This window comes from Nicotiana attenuata, unplaced genomic scaffold, assembly GCF_001879085.1.
Source record: "Nicotiana attenuata strain UT unplaced genomic scaffold, NIATTr2, whole genome shotgun sequence".
Classification (NCBI taxonomy): domain Eukaryota; kingdom Viridiplantae; phylum Streptophyta; class Magnoliopsida; order Solanales; family Solanaceae; genus Nicotiana; species Nicotiana attenuata.
This window is the reverse complement of record NW_017670566.1, coordinates 285,749-303,493: the sequence shown is the minus strand read 5'-3', so window position 1 is coordinate 303,493 and position 17,745 is coordinate 285,749. Positions and strand designations below refer to the sequence as shown.

General features: G+C 39.8%; 1 protein-coding gene across 1 annotated transcript; it reads left to right on the top strand.

Moving 5' to 3' along the window:
* Positions 1–15,275: 15,275 nt before the first annotated feature.
* LOC109241039 lies at positions 15,276–17,211 on the top strand. Its single transcript, XM_019407748.1, has 4 exons — positions 15,276–15,397; positions 15,942–16,041; positions 16,287–16,633; positions 16,779–17,211. Exons 1-4 carry the CDS (start codon positions 15,276–15,278, stop codon positions 17,209–17,211), a joined length of 1,002 nt encoding a protein of 333 aa, XP_019263293.1.
* The last annotated feature ends 534 nt before the right edge of the window (positions 17,212–17,745 follow it).

Here is a 17,745-nt window from a genome sequence, read left to right as displayed (position 1 = left end):
GAAGGGCAAATTGAGTCCAAGGTTTATTGGTCCCTTTGAGGTACTGCGACGTGTTGGGGAGGTTGCTTATAAACTTGCCTTACCTTCCAGCTTGGCAAGAGTTCATCCGGTGTTTCATGTTTTGATGCTCCGGAGGTATCATAGTGATCAGTCGCACGTGTTGGATTTCAGTTCAGTCATGTTGGACAAGGATCTATCTTATGTTGAGGAGCCAGTGGCTATATTGGACAGGCAGGTTCGAAAGCTGAGGTCAAAGAGCATTGCATCAGTAAAGGTTCAGTGGCGGGGTCAGCCGGTCGAGGAGGCGACTTGGGAGACCGAGCAGGATATGCGCAGCCGTTACCCTCATCTTTTCACCACTTCAGGTATGTCTCTATGCTCGTTCGAGGACGAATAAATATTATAAGAGGGGGAGGATGTAACGATCTAGCCGGTTGAGAATTAACGTCCCGATCCCCTATTAACTGCTTTTCCCGTGTTTATTTCTGCTATTGTGATTTGCCGGGATGATTCGTTTTGAGTTTTGGAGTGTTTTGGGCCACTTAGTCCCTAAATGAGAGCTTAAGCCTTAAAATTTGGACCATAATCGAAGGATGTGAAGACGGCTCCGGAATGGAATTCCGTCGATTCCGTTAGCTCCGTTGGAAGATTGCGGGCTTAGGGGCATGTCCGGATTGTGTTTTGGAGGTCCGTAGCTTAATTAGGTTTTGAAATCCCAGAAGTTGAATTTTTGGAGTTTTCGGGCCGATAGTGAAATTTTGCTATCAGGGTCGAAATCTGATTCTGGAAAATGGAGTAGGTCCGTAGTGTTGAATATGACTTGTGTGCAAAATTTGGGGGCAATCGGACATGGTTTGGTTGGTTTAGGCATCAGTTGTAGAATTCGAAGATTTCAAGTTCATTAGGTTTGGATTGGAGGGTGATTCGTGATTTTAGTGTTGTTCGATGTGATTTGAGGGTTCGACTGAGTTCGTATGATGTTTTAGGATTGGTTTGTATGTTTGGTTGAGGTCCCGGGGCATCGGGTGAGTTTCGGATGCTTAACGGATTCGAATTTGGACTTAGGCAACTTCTGAATTTGCTGAAGCTGTTGTTTTCGCACCTGCGGATTTTGGACCGCAGGTGCGGCGCCGCAGATACGGTCTGAGGCATGAAGACCATTGGTCAGAGATGCGGCTCAAGGACCACAGAAGCGGAACCGCATCTGCGAGGAGTGGAGCGCAAGTGCGGTGTTTGGAGACTTAATGAATTTTTGCTGGTGCGGTTTCCTAGTCGTAGAAGCGGGACCGCAGATGCGGCTCCATGACCGTAGATGCGGTAATCGCTAGGCAGAAATATGAAATTTTGAGGGTTTGAAGTTCATAACACCAAATTTGATTTTGAGCTCGGGAGTAGGCGATTTTGTGAGGTTTTTGAAGAGGAAATCAGTGGGTAACGATTCTTAACCCTATTTCATTAATCTATTGTTGTTTTACACATCTAATCAAAGAATTTGAGTGGAAGAATGGGTATCTGGGGGAAAAAGTTCCCCAACCGTTTTGGGGTTTTGATTGGGTTTTAGTTTTTCGGAATTGAGTAATTTTTGAACGAGTGATCTCGTGAGTGAATGGGTGTTCTAAATTGGTAACTTCTACCCGATTCCGAGACGTGGGCCCAGGGAGGATTTTTGGGCGTTTTTCTATTTTCTTGCCTTAGCTTCGATTTCTTTAGCTAAATTAGTTGTTTGTAGTTATATTTACGTTATGAAGTAGATTTGATTAGATTTGGGCCACTCGGAGTTTGATACTCGTGGCAAGAGCGTGGTATCAAATTGATTTTGAGCTAGTTCGATGTAAGTGGCTTGCCTAATCTTGTATGGGGGACTCCCCTTAGGATTTTGGTACTGTTGTTATATGAATGCCGTGTACGTGAGGTGACAAGTGCGTACATGTGCTAATTGTTGAAAAACCCCGTTTTCATTTAGTAAATATCTATGTTTTTCTTTAATTGAGCAATACTAGTATATGAAGCCTACTGTTTAGCTTAGGAAAACATGCTTACTTGACTTAACTGTCTTATCTGCTTTAACTGTTTTACTTGGATTCTGTGTAGCATGTTTATGGTACCCGTTTATTTGACACGAACTTGAATATAACTGTAGATTTCCTTCTCGAGACTGTTGCGTATATTGATTTGGTTGTGTATTTGCTTTGGAACTACGAAATGTTATTCCGGAAGATCCCCCTGCACATTTATATTTGGGACTATGAGATGGTATCCCGCGAGATCCCCCTGTATTGGATATTTACTTTGGGACTACGTATCGGTATTCTGGGAGATCCCCCTGCACATTTACGATTTGGACTACGGGACGGTATCCCCGGAGATCCTCTGCACATTTACGTTTGGGACTGCGGGACGTTATGCTGGGAGATCCCCTGTTGATATCTCTGTGTACTGAGTTATTTCTTTTTGTGATTTTCATATTTATTCACTGTTAGTATTTCAATTATACTGTCACATTTCATACTATTTTACCTTGTTATATATATATATATATAACCGGTAGGGCCCTGACCTTCCTCGTCACTACTCGACCGAGGTTAGGCTTGGTACTTACTAGGTACCGCTATGGTGTACTCATGCCCTTTCCTGCACATGTTTTTCGTGTGTAGGTCCAGGTTCTTCTGCTCAGCCATCCTATCCGTGAGGCGAGGCGATCCGGAGACTTCGAGGTATATCTGCCGCGCCCGCAGACGTAGAAGTCCCTCTCTATTCTCCCTTCAGTTATAGACTTCTTGTATTTTTCTTTCGTTTAGACTTCTGGAGTTAGAACATTATGTATTTTCTTAGCTTGTGATTCATGAGATTTCGGGTTTTGGGAGTGTTATATTCAGTCGAGAGTGTTATTATTGTATATACCGAGCGGTATTTTAAACTCTTTAATTATATTACCTGTTAGTTGGCTAGTTTGGTATCTTCAATTCGTTTTCCGCAATGTGTTAGGCTTACCTAGTTGTAGAGACTAGGTGCCCTCACGACAAGTCACGGAGGGAGAACTTGGGTCGTGACAGTCACGTGCTTGTTCATTACATAATTTTGAATTATTTATTACATGTTATGTAAATTAATTTAGAACTAAGCATGTAGACAACTTGAACCAAATTCGCATGCTATAAAGGATTTGATCTTCATGTTATTAAAAGCTGTTTTAGTAACAACCCCCTCTTACTAAAATTTGAGTTCTTAAATAATAAAATATAAGATATTTTACTATAGAGCTATCCATCAAAGTAAATAATTTTACTTATTTCTTGTTTATAAGGAGCGGCCTGACTACCAGGAGACTTATAGAATATGTTAATATTATTTATTGCATTAGATGTGTGGGAATTATCCAATTTTACAGTAGCCGCCTGGACTACTCGGGGAGTATAAAATTTTATAAGTTCTTTGCTATCATGATGGTTGAATTCAACTATGCCAATAGGATCGACCTGACTACCAGGGGACTATTTGACATAGAGCTATTTAAGGAAATTGTATGGGGATACAATTGGTAAGAGTACCTACCTTTAAAATATATGTGAGAAATGACTTGTCTTCCAAGGGGCTCTTATATATTGTTAAAGGATTCCTTTACTCCACTAACATAAATAAAGATTTCGTAAACTATAATGACGGAAAATAGTTTTAAATAATTAGTGGAAATATCATTTAGATAAAAGTTCATGTCTTTATGATATGTGTAAATATGTTCTTATATTATTGTCTTTTCTATTCTAATTTAGATTTCTCAATATGTCTGCTATATCACTGCGTGGAATACTTGAGACGAACAAGTTGGTAGGACCAAACTTTGATGATTGGTACAGAAATTTGAGAATTGTTCTCATGCATGAAAAGCTTATTGATGCGATCGATAAGCCTTCCAAGGAAGTCCCCGATGAGGATGATGATGATGCTACCAAGATTTATCAGAATACTTGGAAGAATGTCTTATTACCAAATGCATCATTCTCACTTCTATGAGTTCTGAACTACAGAGGAAACATCAGGATATGGATCCAACTGTAATCATTGAACATCTTAAGAAGATGTTTGGTACACAAAGCAAGACAACTAGATACCAGCTATCTAAGGCTTTATTTGGATCCAAAATTACTAGAAACTCTCCAGTTGGACCCCATGTCAATCATATGATTGATCTTATTGAAGAACTTGAGAAGTTGGGGTGCAAACTGGGTAAAGAGCTTTCTCAAGATTTGATCTTGCAGTCACTATCTGAATCCTTTTCACAATTTGTTATTAATTTCAATATGCATAAAATGGATTGTGATCTTCATTAGATGCTTAACTTGCTGATTGATTATGAGAATAAACTTGCATCTGAGAAGAAGAAAGGAACTGTCATGTTGGTTGGAAACTCTTCTAAGAAGAAGGGTAAGGGTAAAAGTAAACCCAAGAAAAAGCCTACTGCGCCTTAAGGTGGTGTGACCAAACCCAAAGGCAAAGCTGACCAATCTAATGCTGAATGTTTCCATTGTAAGAAGATAGGACATTGGAAGAGAAACTGCAGGGAGTATCTTGCAACTCTAAAGGACAAGAAACAAGATAAGACTTTAATGAAAAATGTTTTCAAGGTTTCTTTAACAACTACTGATTCTTCATTATGGGTATTAGATACTGGAAGTGGTTATAACATCTGCAATATGTTGCAGGGGTTCCAGATAAGTAGAAGGTTGAAGAGAGGAGAAGTTAATCTACAAGTTGGAAATGGTGCAAAAGTTGCAGCCGTAGCTGTAGGATCAATCTCTTTAATAATCCCTACGGGCAAAGTACTTATGTTGGATGATTGTTATTACGTTCCTAAATTTGTTTCGAACATAATTTCAGCTTCTACGTTAGACAAACATGGTTTTCGCATTAACATAGGCAATGGTATTTGCTCTATTTATTATGGTGATGATTTATATGTGAATGTCTATCTCCAACATGATGTTTATGTCTTACCTAATGTGAATTCTAATTCGATTATGCATGTTTCTAGTCTTAAGAGGAAAAGAGATGATCAAGTAAAACATACATACCTTTGGCATTGTAGGCTTGGTCATATTGGAGAGAAAAAAATTAACAAGTTGTACAAGGAAGGGTACCTTGATAAGTATAATTTTGAATCATATCCAACTTGTGAATCATGTCTCAAAGGAAAAATGACCAAATCTTCATTTACTAAAAGTGGAGAAAGGGCATTTGAATTGTTGGGACTAATTCATACAGATGTTTGTGGGCCCATGAAAATTCAAGCTAGAGGTGGATATTCTTACTTCATCACCTTCATTGATGATATGTCAAGATATGGATTTGTGTATCTTATGAAACATAAATATGAATCTTTTAAAATGTTCAAAAGGTTCCGTAGTGACATTAAGAAACAGACTGGTAAAAGTATCAAAGTACTAAGGCCTGATAGAGGTGGAGAATATCTTAGTGAAGATTTTACTAGGTATCTCAAAGAGAATGGGATTCTGTCACGACCCGGATTTCCTACCCTCGGGAGTCGTGATGGCGCCTACTAGTAAAAGCTAGGCAAGCCAATCAACTGAATTATTTGCCTTGTTGCCATTTTTAAATCCGTTAACAGTTATAATCCAACAGTTAATAATCAACAAAATTTAACAAATGGAAGACTTAATTTCAAGTTTAATAATACTGCTAACACCATTCCATAACAACACTACCCAAGATTGGTGTCACAACTTCACAGACTATCTAAGATTACTACAAATAAAGGTCTGAAAGAAATAATACAATACCGTCTCTGGAGATACAAGAAAGAAACATGTCTAATATCTAGAAGGAGACGCCAAGGCCTGCGGACGCCTGTAGGACTACCTCGGGTCGCCTGATGGACCAGAAGCAGCAACCTCACTGCGGTCCGAAATCTACAACACTGGGATCTACACAAAAGAGTGCAGAGTGTAGTATCAGCACAACCGACCCCATGTGCTGGTAAGTGCCTAGCCTAACCTCGGCGAATTAGTAACGAGGCTAGGACCAGACTACCAAGAATAAACCTGTGCAGTTAAATCATATACAGCGGAACAATACAAGCAGAAATGTACAGCTTGGGAGGGGGAAACATACTGCGGGAACATCGAAAAATAACAGAAAAACAACAAGTAAATATAAGGATCACCACAGTTCAATTGAAGATAGGAAGGGGGATCATGCTGCGGGGTACAACAAGTATCAACAGAAAAACCAACAATCAAATGTAGAGAAACCATAATTCAGTTATCAATAAAATCAGGAAATCGAAGGCAAGTGCACGGCATCACCCTTCGTGCTTTAACACTCTCTCACCAAAACAATGCACGACATCACCCTTCGTGCTTTAACACTCTCTCACCAAAATAATGCACGGCATCACCCTTCGTGCTTTACACTCTTCCTCACCCAAGCAACAATCACAAACAATAAGGGCAAGGGAATAAATGAAATCACAATAATATCACAATAAAATCCCGGCAACACAAATAACATCACAAATAAATCAAGTAACAACAGGAAATCAGTAAGTAAGCGTAAAGAACACCATAACTCAATTACTAGTAAAATCAGGAAGATCAAGGACAAGTGCACGGCATCACCCTTCGTGCTTTTACTCTCGTCCTCACCATGAAAATCAGTATAATTGGCACGACATCACCCTTCGTGCTTTTACCTCACATAATCACTCATATAAAGGCACGAAATTGTACATCATGCGGCACGGCATCACCCTTCGTGCTTTACACTCTTTCTCACGAAAATAATGCACGGCATCACCCTTTGTGCTTTACACTCTTCCTTACCCAAACAGCAATCACAAACAATAAGGGCAAGGGAATAAATGAAATTTGCAATAAGAATCCCGGCAAGGGAACAATAGTTCAACAAACAAGTCCCGGCAAGGGAATAACATCAAGAACATCAACATCCCGGCAAGGGAGATAACAACAAAAGCAACAATATCCCGGCAAGGTAGATAATATAATGATTCTCTTCTCCTTTTCACTTTCATTTCACATCTCACTTCACAACTTGAGCCAATGCTCTAAAAGGTTTCAATTACCGCTCATACTTTCACATTTCGTTATACAACTTGAGCCAACGCTCCTCAATAATAAAACATCACAATGACTTCCACGAACCTTGCCCAACAAATAAAAATCATTACCAAGATATGAATAATACAACGAAGTCATAAAAGTCACATTAAGAGACTCACGGGCATGCTAGACACCAACGTATCGATACTCGTCACCATGCCTCTACGTCGTACTCAACAATTACCACATAGCAAATAGGACTCGACTCCTAATCCCTCAAGCTAAGGTTAGACCAAACACTTACCTCGATGCCACGAACACAATTCATGTCTCAATTATCGCTTTGCCCCTTGATTCCACCACCAATTCGCTGGTATCTAGCCACAAGTTACTTAATTATATCAATGAACGCTAAATGAATCAACTCCAATGCATGAAAATAAGTTTTCCAAAGTTTTACCCAAAAAGTCAAAAATCGACCCCGGGCCCGTTTGGTCCAAACCCGAAATTCCGACCAAAACCCGATTATCCATTCACCCCCGAGCTCGGATATATAATTGGTTTTGGAATCCGACCTCAATTTAAGGTCTAACTCCCCAAATTTCAATATTCTTAGGTTTTTCCCAAAATTCCCAATTCCCCCATGAAAACCCTAGATTCTTGGATGAAATCTTGTAAAAATGAAGTTAAGGAGTAAAGAAAATGAGTTAGAAATCACTTACCAATGTTTTCGAGAAGAAAGGTTGTTTGAAAAATCGCCTCTCATGTTTTTGGGGTTTGAAAAATGAAAAATAACTGAAAATCCCGTCTAAATATACCCCTCTCAGACCCCCTGTGCGGACCGCACAAAATCGAGTGCGGCCGCACAGTTCTCCATGTGGACAGCAGTGATATGCTTTAGTATTTTGGCCATAACTTTCTCTACAGAGGTGAAAATTCTGATTTCTTTATCTTTCTAGAAACTAGACACGAACGGCTACAACTTTCGTTTTTGAATCATCTCACAATTCCTTGTAGATCAAAAGATATAGGCTTCCGAAGTCGGACCAGCGAACCTGTGCGGACCGCACAAAATCGAGTGCGGCCGCACAGCCCCCACCGCAGACAGCACCAAAACCAATGCGGTCAGCACTGGCGGGTTCAGAGATTTGCACTTCTCTGAACCTGCAACATCCATGTTTTAAGTCTAGGACATCCGGAACCTACCCGAAACTCACCCGAGCCCTCGGGGCTCCAAACCAAACATGCACACTACCTCAAAAACACCCTACGGACTTACTCGTGCGATCAAATCGCCAGAATAACATCAACAACTATGAATTTAGCATCAAAATCATAAAATCACTTAAGAACTTCAAATTTTCCAATTTTCTCAAATACGGTCCGATTCACGTCATTTCAAGTCCGTTTCTTATCAAATTTCACAGACTCGACTTAAACCATATATAAGACCTATACCGGGCTCCAGAACCATAATACGGGCCCGATACCATCAAATTTGAAACACATCTCATTTCCAAAACTCATAAATAATTCCAGAAAACAATTTTTTTTCTAAAATTCATTTTTCGGGCTTGGGACCTCGGAATTCGATTACGGGCACACGCCCAAGTCCCTTAATTTTCCTACGGACCCTCAGGGACCATTAAATCACGGGTCCAGGTCCGTTTACCCAAAATGTTGACTGAAGTCAACTTAATTCATTTTAAAGCCAAATTTTATCATTTTTCACAGATTTTTACATATAGACTTTCCGGCTACGCGTTCGGACTGCGCACGCAAATCGAGGTGATGCTGAAAGAGGTTTTTAAGGCCTCAAAACGCAGAATTTAATTTAAAAACAAGTGATGACCTTTTGGGTCATCACAGAGTCTCTCTTAGTGGACACCTCCAGGAACACCACAACACAATGGTGTGTCTGAAAGGAGAAATCGAACCTTATTAGATATGGTGAGATCTATGATGGGGTTCACTGATCTTCCAATAAATTCATGAGGATATGCTTTGGAAGCAGGAACATACTTACCTAATAAAGTTCCCACTAAGTTAGTCTCTACAACACCATATGAGATATGGAAAGGACGTAAGCCTAACCTTAAACACATTAAAGTTTGGGGTTGTCCAGCTTATGTTAAGAGACTGCAGTCTGATACACTTGACTCATGATCTGATAAATGTAGGTTCATTGGGTATCCCAAAGAAACAATGGGATATTATTTCTATCACCCTTATGACAATAAAGTGTTTGTGGCTAGAGGAGCAACCTTTTTGGAAAGGGAATTTCTTTTGGAAGGAAATTATAGTGGAGAAATAGAACTTGATGAAGTTCAAGAAACTAATGAATCAACACAAAATTAAGATCATGAGACACAAGTTGAAGAACCTTTATTGGATGTTTTGAAGTTGACAAGAAAGTTGCCATCTTCAACGCTTGAAGTTCAAGAACTAAATGTAGTTCAAGAACAGGTTAATGAACCAGTTCCAAACCAAATTGAACAACAACCAAATCCAACTCAAGGTGAACAAGTTGTACAAGCACCTCTTAAAAGGTCTACACGAGAACGTCATGTACCAACTAGATTAAATCTAATGGTACAAGATGATGTATCAAATGAGGTTGATCATAATGATGATGACCCTAAGACCTGTGAAGAGGCTATACAAAGTTCTGATTATGAGAAATTACAAAAGGCCATGGAATCCGAAATGGAATCCATGAATAAAGTATGGACTTTAGTTGAACCTTCAAAGGGTATAAAACCTGTAGGTTGTAAATGGGTTTTTAAGAAAAAGATTGGAGCAGACGGAAAGGTGGAGACCTACAAAGCCCGTCTTGTTGCCAAGGGATATCGTCAAAAAGAAAGAATCAGCTAGACTTTCTCTCCCGTGGCAATGCTCAAATCAATTCGAATTTTGCTTGCTATAGCGGCATACTATGATTATGAAATATGGCAAATGGATGTGAAAATAACTTTCCTTAATGGTGAGATAAAAGAGGATGTGTTTATTACACAACCTGAAGGTTTCACATCTCCGTCTGATCATAATAAAATTTGCAAGCTACAAAGATCCATTTATGGACTAAAGCAAGCTTCTCGAAGTTGGAATATTCGCTTTAACAAGACAATTGAAAAGTTCAATTTTGTTAGATGCGAAGAAGAACCTTGTGTGTACAAGAAGGTTAGTGGGAGCACAATTATATTGTTAGTACTGTATGTTGATGATATATTGCTCATAGGGAATGGCATATCGGCATTGCAAAGTACCAAGATTTGGCTATCTGAATAGTTCTCCATGAAAGACTTGGGAGAAACAGCTTATATATTGGGAATAAAGATCTATAGAGATAGATCGAGGAAGCTGCTTAGACTTTCCCAATCTTTATACATTGATACCATTTTAAAGGTATAACATGGATAATTCCAAAAGAGGCTATCTACCGATTGGCACTGGAATTACTCTCAGTAGGGAGGATTGTCCTAAAACACCTGAAGAGAGAGAATGTCACGACCCCAAACCACCCCGATCGTGATGGCGCCTATCACAGTACTAGGCAAGCCGATTCAACACTAACAACATAAGGGTCTTTTATAAATTCATTTCCAATCAGTTAAGAACACAAGTCTTTCATTTTAATATAACAAAATACGCAGAAAAACAAATATGCAAATACATCCACACTGCCCGATCCTGGTGTCACTAGTCATGAACCACTAAGATACTGTCCAGTACTGTCTACTCAATACAAGAAAAGACTAAAATAAATAACACTAAGGATAGGAAGGAGAAAGATAGGGATGCGAACGCCGTGCAACTACCTTTCTATCTCCGGAAATACTCAGAAGCTGCTGGAAGCTCTCACTCTGATGCGCGAGCACCTGGATCTGCACACAAGGTGTAGGGAGTAACGTGAGTACGCCAACTCATTAAGTAACCAAAGTAAATAAAGGCTGAGTGCAGTGACGACCATTTAAATTATATACATAATCTAACATAGAATCTCAATAGAAATATCAAAGTCAAATCCATAGTTCAATTTCCAAACAGCTCATAAAAACTTCACTTTCAATGAAAGTTATTTAAAACATTTGTTCAACCCATTTTCAATAGAGGCTCAGTATAAAAGAAGAGTGAAAACAGTAATTTCATAAACAAGCCCCTCAGCAAAGCATCACTCATATATGTCTATCCCCTCGGGCAACCTCTCAGTCACTCGTAACTCAACTCTCGTCAATCAACACTCTCACTCAGCACTCTCGCTCAATAGATATCTCATAATAATAACTGCAGTGGCGTGCAGCCCGATCCGTAAATATATAGTCGACTGCGCTCACTGGGGGTGTGCAGACTCCGGAGGGGCTCCTACAGCCCAAGCGCTATATCGCTGCGGCGTCCAGCCAGATCCAACATATCGCTGCGGCCTCTCTCAGTCATCAACCTCACAGCCACTCGGGCATTTCAGTAAAAATCAGGGAAACTCAGCCCAAACAACTTTCATATGTTAGAGTAATGAAACTGAATCAAAAGTAAACAGGTAGAAATCATGACTGAGGATATGCCGAATTTGGCTCAAACCCAGCCCCCCGGGCCCACGTCTCGGAATCCGATAAAAATTACAAAACTAGAAAGCCCATTCACTCACGAGTCCACCCATATGAGATTCATCAAAATATGACATCAAATGGCCATCCAAATCCCCAAAATCAACTCTCAAAATTTTCTTCCATCTTCCCCAATTTTCACCCCAAATTCCCAAATTAAATGATAAAAATTAAGACATAATCATGGAATTTAACCAAATTTGAGTGAAGAACACTTACCCCAATCACTCCTCTGAAAAATCCCCTCCAAAATCGCCTTCTCCCGAGCTCTCTATTAAATTTTGGAATTATGAACTCAAGCCCTCGTTTTTGAACTTAAACATTCTGCCCAGACATTTCCTTCATCGCGAACGCGACATCCTCCTCGCGTTCGCGTAGAACAAAACTCCACTGCCATTTTTTCCTCTTTCGCGAACGCGACCTCCTTCCCGGGAACGTGAAGCTTCAGTTGCCAGAGCCTTCGCGAACGCGATGAACAAATTCCTGGGGTCCCAGCTGCTCCAACTTCCCTATGCGAACGCGACGCTACTCACGCGTCTGCGATTCACTGGAGACCCAAAAACCTACGCGAATGCATCTTCACCCCCTGACCAAGCTCTTCTTCGCGAACTTGGGACAATCTTCGCGAATGCGAAGAACAAACCTTCTGCAACAAAATACCAACAAAAATCTGCTACCTTTCAAGTTCAAAAAATGACCCATTGAGCATCTGAAACACACCCGAGGCCCTCGGGACCTCAACCAAACATGCCAACGCATCCCATAACATCATTCAAACTTGTTCCAACCTTCGGAACACTCAAAACAACACCAAAACATCAAATCACCATCGGATTCAAGCCTAAGGATCCCAAAACTTCCGAATTTCGCAAATGATGTAAAAACCTATCAAACCTCGTCCGAATGACTTGAAATTTTGCACACACATCACAAATGACACAACAGACCTACTCCAATTTCAGAAATCCAATCCGACCCTGATATCAAGATTTCCACTACCAACCGAAAAACACTAAAATTCCGATATTGCCAATTCAAGCCTAAATCTACCACGGACCTCCAAAATACATTCCGATCACGTTCCGAAGTCCCAAATCACCTGACAAAGCTATCCAAACCATAAAAACCCAATTCCGAGATCATTTACCCACAAGTCAACTTCCAGTTGACTTTTCCAACTAAAAGGCCAACTTAAGAGACTAAGTGTCTCATTCCTCTCCAAAACCACTCCAAACCCGAACCAACCAACACGATACGATGAAGTGTAGCTGAACAACACATAAAGAAGCAGAAATGGGGAAAACCGGGCGGTAACTCATGAAACGACCGCCCGGGTCATTACAGAGAACGCATGAGTAGGATCCCATACACTAGTGCGGTAGGAGCGATCATGTATACCATGACATGTACACGTCCTGATGTGGCTTATGCACTAGGAGTGACTAGCCGATATCAGACAGATCCTGGTGAGGAACATTGGAAGGTGGTGAAGACCATTCTTAAGTACTTAAGAAGGACTAAAGACCAATTCCTCATTTATGGAGATTTTGAGTTGAAACTTGAAGGTTATACTGATGCAAGTTTCTCTTCAGATAGAGATGATAGCAAATCTATTTCTGGTTATGTATTCACCTTAAATGGTGGTGCAGTGAGTTAAAAAAGTTCCAAACAAGCTACAATAGCTGATTCGATGACTGAAGCAGAACATATAGTAGCTAGTGAAGCTGCTAAGGAAGCTGTATGGATTAAAAAATTCTTAACTGAACTTGGTGTGGTTAGTTCAATAGAAGATGCAGTTCCATTGTTGTGTGAAAACACTGGAGCTATTGCTCAAGCAAAAGAACTAAGATCACACCAAAAATCCAAACACGTTCTGCGAAGGTATCACTTGATAAGAGAGATCATTGAACGTGGAGACATCGAGATTCAAAAGGTTGATGGAAAGGAAAATGCTACAGACCCATTCACTAAAGATCTTGGCGCAAAGGAGTTTGACAAGCACAAGTGGAAATTGGGAATGAAGTACAAGAGCGATTGGCTCTAGTGCAAGAGGGAGATTGTTAGGGATATAATAGATATGCCCTAGATCCAATCTCATATTTGATGATTCGAACATATTAATGTGAACATTATTTCACTTAAAATATATATGGCATTTTATATTCTTTTATCATTATTATTAATTGGTTGGTTAATTTGATAAGGTCCTTGATTAAATTTTGAGACTTGTCATCGTTATGGAGATCATGATTATGAGAGAAAAGTTTCTTATAGTTTAATCTAAATTTGTTCTTGATCGTAAAATAATTAATTTGGACATTAGTAATCCGGTTAGACCAATATTTTTGTGATTGTATCTATGGGATAAAGATTAGCTGATCTCATTAACTAAATCACATAGATAGATGATGCATATAGAGATATGATCATTGAACTGGCTCATTGGATAATTCCTAATGGTTAGAATTACCATAAACTGTCAACAGGATATTCTCTTGAAGAATGTGATGTAAGAATTTTCTTTGACCTGAGATCGTCATAGTAATTGACAAGTTATTTATTGTGCTTTGATACTAGACACCTATGGCCCTAGGGTGATAGTTGAAAGGATATTGGGTATAATTAAATGCTTGTAGAGTTAGTGATTGATCAAGATGGATCTGTCAACTCTTGGTAATGAGTTTAAGCTCCATATTATCATGAATTATAAACGACCAAACTAAGACCTTGGCCAGGGCGATTGAATGAAAGAAGAAAAGAGTTTCTTAGGTCATTCAATGGTCGATTATATTTGACATGAACATATAGTTAGTAGCCTATTAGGATTTGACAGTTGAACCATATCCTAGGGTGACTCAGAGCTATAAGGGCAGAAGGAAATACTACTTTATTCTTCTACGGGTTCTTGAGAGTAAATTGTATACTTCATGCTATCCGGTCATTAAGGAGTGTTGCTAGACGCCGCCCTTGATTAGTATATTGATGTGATTAATTTACTACCGGTTTAGTATTGAACCTATGGGGTCGCACACTTACGAGTGTTCTGGTCTTTGCTAAAGGATTAATTAACTTATTATTTGATAATTAGATTAAGGAATTTAATTAGTCAAATAGATTTAGTTATTAGTCCAAAATAAAATATTATTATATTCTTTGCTAGCACAGAGGATATAATTAATATTGTGAATAAATTGATCTTTCCTATTTGGAATAGAAAATTGAATTATATCTCTTGGTTGAAATATAAAATATAGATATATATATATGGTATATATCTAGTCGATTTTATATTTTATGGTTGAAATATAAAATATAGATATATACATATGACAATATAATTCTATATTTTGTGTATGTCATTTGTATGTTTTTACCGAATATCAACAACATAAATATTTCATGTATATCAACGGTATATTTTGCTATATATATTGCTAGTTTTTGAAATACCTATTCTTCCATTAAAGCAGGTAATTAGGGCCCTAACTCTGCCAAGACTCAGATTGATTATCATCTCCTTAAGAGAGATGATAAGGGCCTTTGTACGGACTGTAAGGTTATCCCGAGTGAGTGTCTGTCGATGCAACATAGGCTCTTGGTAATGGACTTGGAGGTCAAGGGAGCAAGGAAGAAGAGAGTGGTGTGCGGCCAACCTAAGATTAAGTGGGGAGACTTAACTAAGGGAAAGGTTCAGGAGTTGAGAGAGAAGCTGTTGGCTATGGGGTGCTGGAGGAGTAGTGGGGACGTGAGTAGTATGTGGACCACGACAGCGAACTGCATTAGGGAAGCTTCTAGGGAGGTGTTAGGGGTCTCGAAGGGTTACTCGGGTGGCCACAAAGGGGACTGGTGGTGGAATGGGGAGGTCTAAGGAAAAGTGGAAGCTAAGAAAGCAGCATATCTTAAGCTAGTGGGGAGCACAGACAAGGAAGATCGGAGGTCGTATATGGAGTGTTACAAGAAGGCAAGGAGAGAGGCGAAGCTCGTGGTCACGCCGGCTAAGACTGCAACTTTTGAAAGATTGTATGAGGATCTCGGGGCAAAGGAGGGGATATGAAGCAGTACAAGTTAGCCAAGATTAGGGAGAGAAAGGCTCGGGACCTGGATTGAGTGAGGTGCATCAAAGATGAAGACGGTAAGGTTTTGGTGGAAGAGGCGTGTATCAAGCGTAGATGGCAAGAGTACTTCCATAAACTCTTGAATGAGGAAGGGGATAGGAACATCGTGCTAAGGTGAGTTGGGGAACTCAGATAGATTTTGGGTTTTGTAGGCGTATTAAGTGCGAGGAGGTTGATGTGGCAATACGGAAGATGAGCATGGGTAAGGCAACTGGGCCTGGCGAGATCACGGTGGAATTTTGGAAGAGGAGGGTAGGGTAGGCTTGGAGAGGCTTACTAGCTTGTTTAACGTCATTTTCAAGACGAAGAAGATACTCGAAGACTGGCGGTGGATCTTGATGATTCCGTTGTACAAAAACGAAGGTGATATCCAGAACTGCAACAATTATAAGGGTATCAAGTTGCTGAATCACACTATGAAGGTTTGGGAGAGGGTGATAGAGAAGAGAATGAGGAAATGTGTATCTATATATGAGAACCAGTTCGAATTTATGCAGGGAAGGTCAACTATAGAAGCTATTCACCTTGTGAGACGATTGGTGGAGCAGCATAGGGAGAGGAAAAAAGACTTACACATGGTGTTCATTGACCTTGAGAAAGCCTATGATAAAGTCCCGATGAAGGTGCTATGGAGATGTTTGGAGGTTAGCGGAGTCCCGATAGCATCCATTAGGGTGATTAAGGACATGTACAAAGGTGCTAAGACTCGGGTAAGGACTGCGGGAGGAGATTCAAAACATTTCCCTATGGAGATGGGGTTGCATCAGGATCAACCCTTAGCTCGTTTTTGTTTGCCCTCCGTTGGATATGCTGATGCAACACATATAAGGGAGAGTTCAATAGTGTATGTTATTTGCTCATGACATAGTACTGATTGACAACATGCGAGAGGGTGTTAACGCTAGGTTGGAAGTTTGGAGATAGACGCCGGAGTCCAAACGTTTCAAGTTGAGTAGGTCGAAAACTCAATACTTGGAGTGCAAGTTCAGTGATGAGAGGCATGAAGAAGAAGTGGAAGTAATGATTGATACTCAAGTCATTCCCAAAAGAGATAGTTTCAAGTATCTTGGGTCTATAATCCAAGGTGAGGGGGAAATTGACGAGAATTTTACTCACCGCATTGGAGCGGGTTGGATGAGATGGAGGCTAGCTTCAGGGGTTTTATGCAACAAGAATGTGCCGCCTAGACTTAAGAGCAAATTCTATAGGGTGGTGGTTAGATTGGCTATGTTGTACGGAGTTGAGTGTTGGCCCGTCAAGAAGTCCCATGTCCAGAAGATGAGCGTAGCTGAGATGAGTATGTTGAGATGGATGTGTGGACATACTAGGAAAGACAAGATTAGGAATAAAGTTATTAGGGACAAGGTGGGAGTGACATCTATGGAAGACAAGTTGCGGGAATCGAGGCACATGATTATATGACCATGATAATATGATGTATAAAATGTATTAAAAAGGAGTAGTATTTTAAGTAATTTGAGACAATTCTTAATTATGTGGGTAATTTATTAATTATAGGTTTAATGGGAGATTAACCATGTAATTAAGGATTTGTGAATAATTGTAGGTGGGGACAAAGCCCCCCCCCCCCCCCACGTGGCAGCAAGTAGAGAAGGGTCTAATGACTCTTGATTTAAGCTACTAGATTAGAAAGACACATGTGCTTTTTGCTGAAGACAAGGCATACACACACATTCTATAATTGATCAACTTTTTGTCTAACATCACTACTTGGAGGCCTAGGCTGATGTTGATCATTTATTCCTTAGATTTGTCCCATGAATAAATACGAATTATCTAAAACCATCTCCCTCCGTGTCTCTTATTAATTATTTCTGATTTTGAATATGAACCACCACACATATTCCCATTCGTGTGAATTGCCATGCTACTAAAAACAATTTGAATTCTCCTTAAGTTCATGGTTTCACAGTAAAGGAAAGAAAGTAGCATTTG

Coding starts and splice junctions, on each gene's coding strand:
- LOC109241039 (XM_019407748.1), top strand. CDS start 15,276: ATGGACTTGGAGGTCAAGGGAGCAAGGAAGAAGAGAGTGGTGTGCGGC. Junction 16,042..16,286: donor TGGAATTTTGGAAGAGGAGG/GTAGGGTAGGCT, acceptor GAATTTATGCAG/GGAAGGTCAACTATAGAAGC. Junction 16,634..16,778: donor ATAAGGGAGAGTTCAATAGT/GTATGTTATTTG, acceptor GTGCAAGTTCAG/TGATGAGAGGCATGAAGAAG.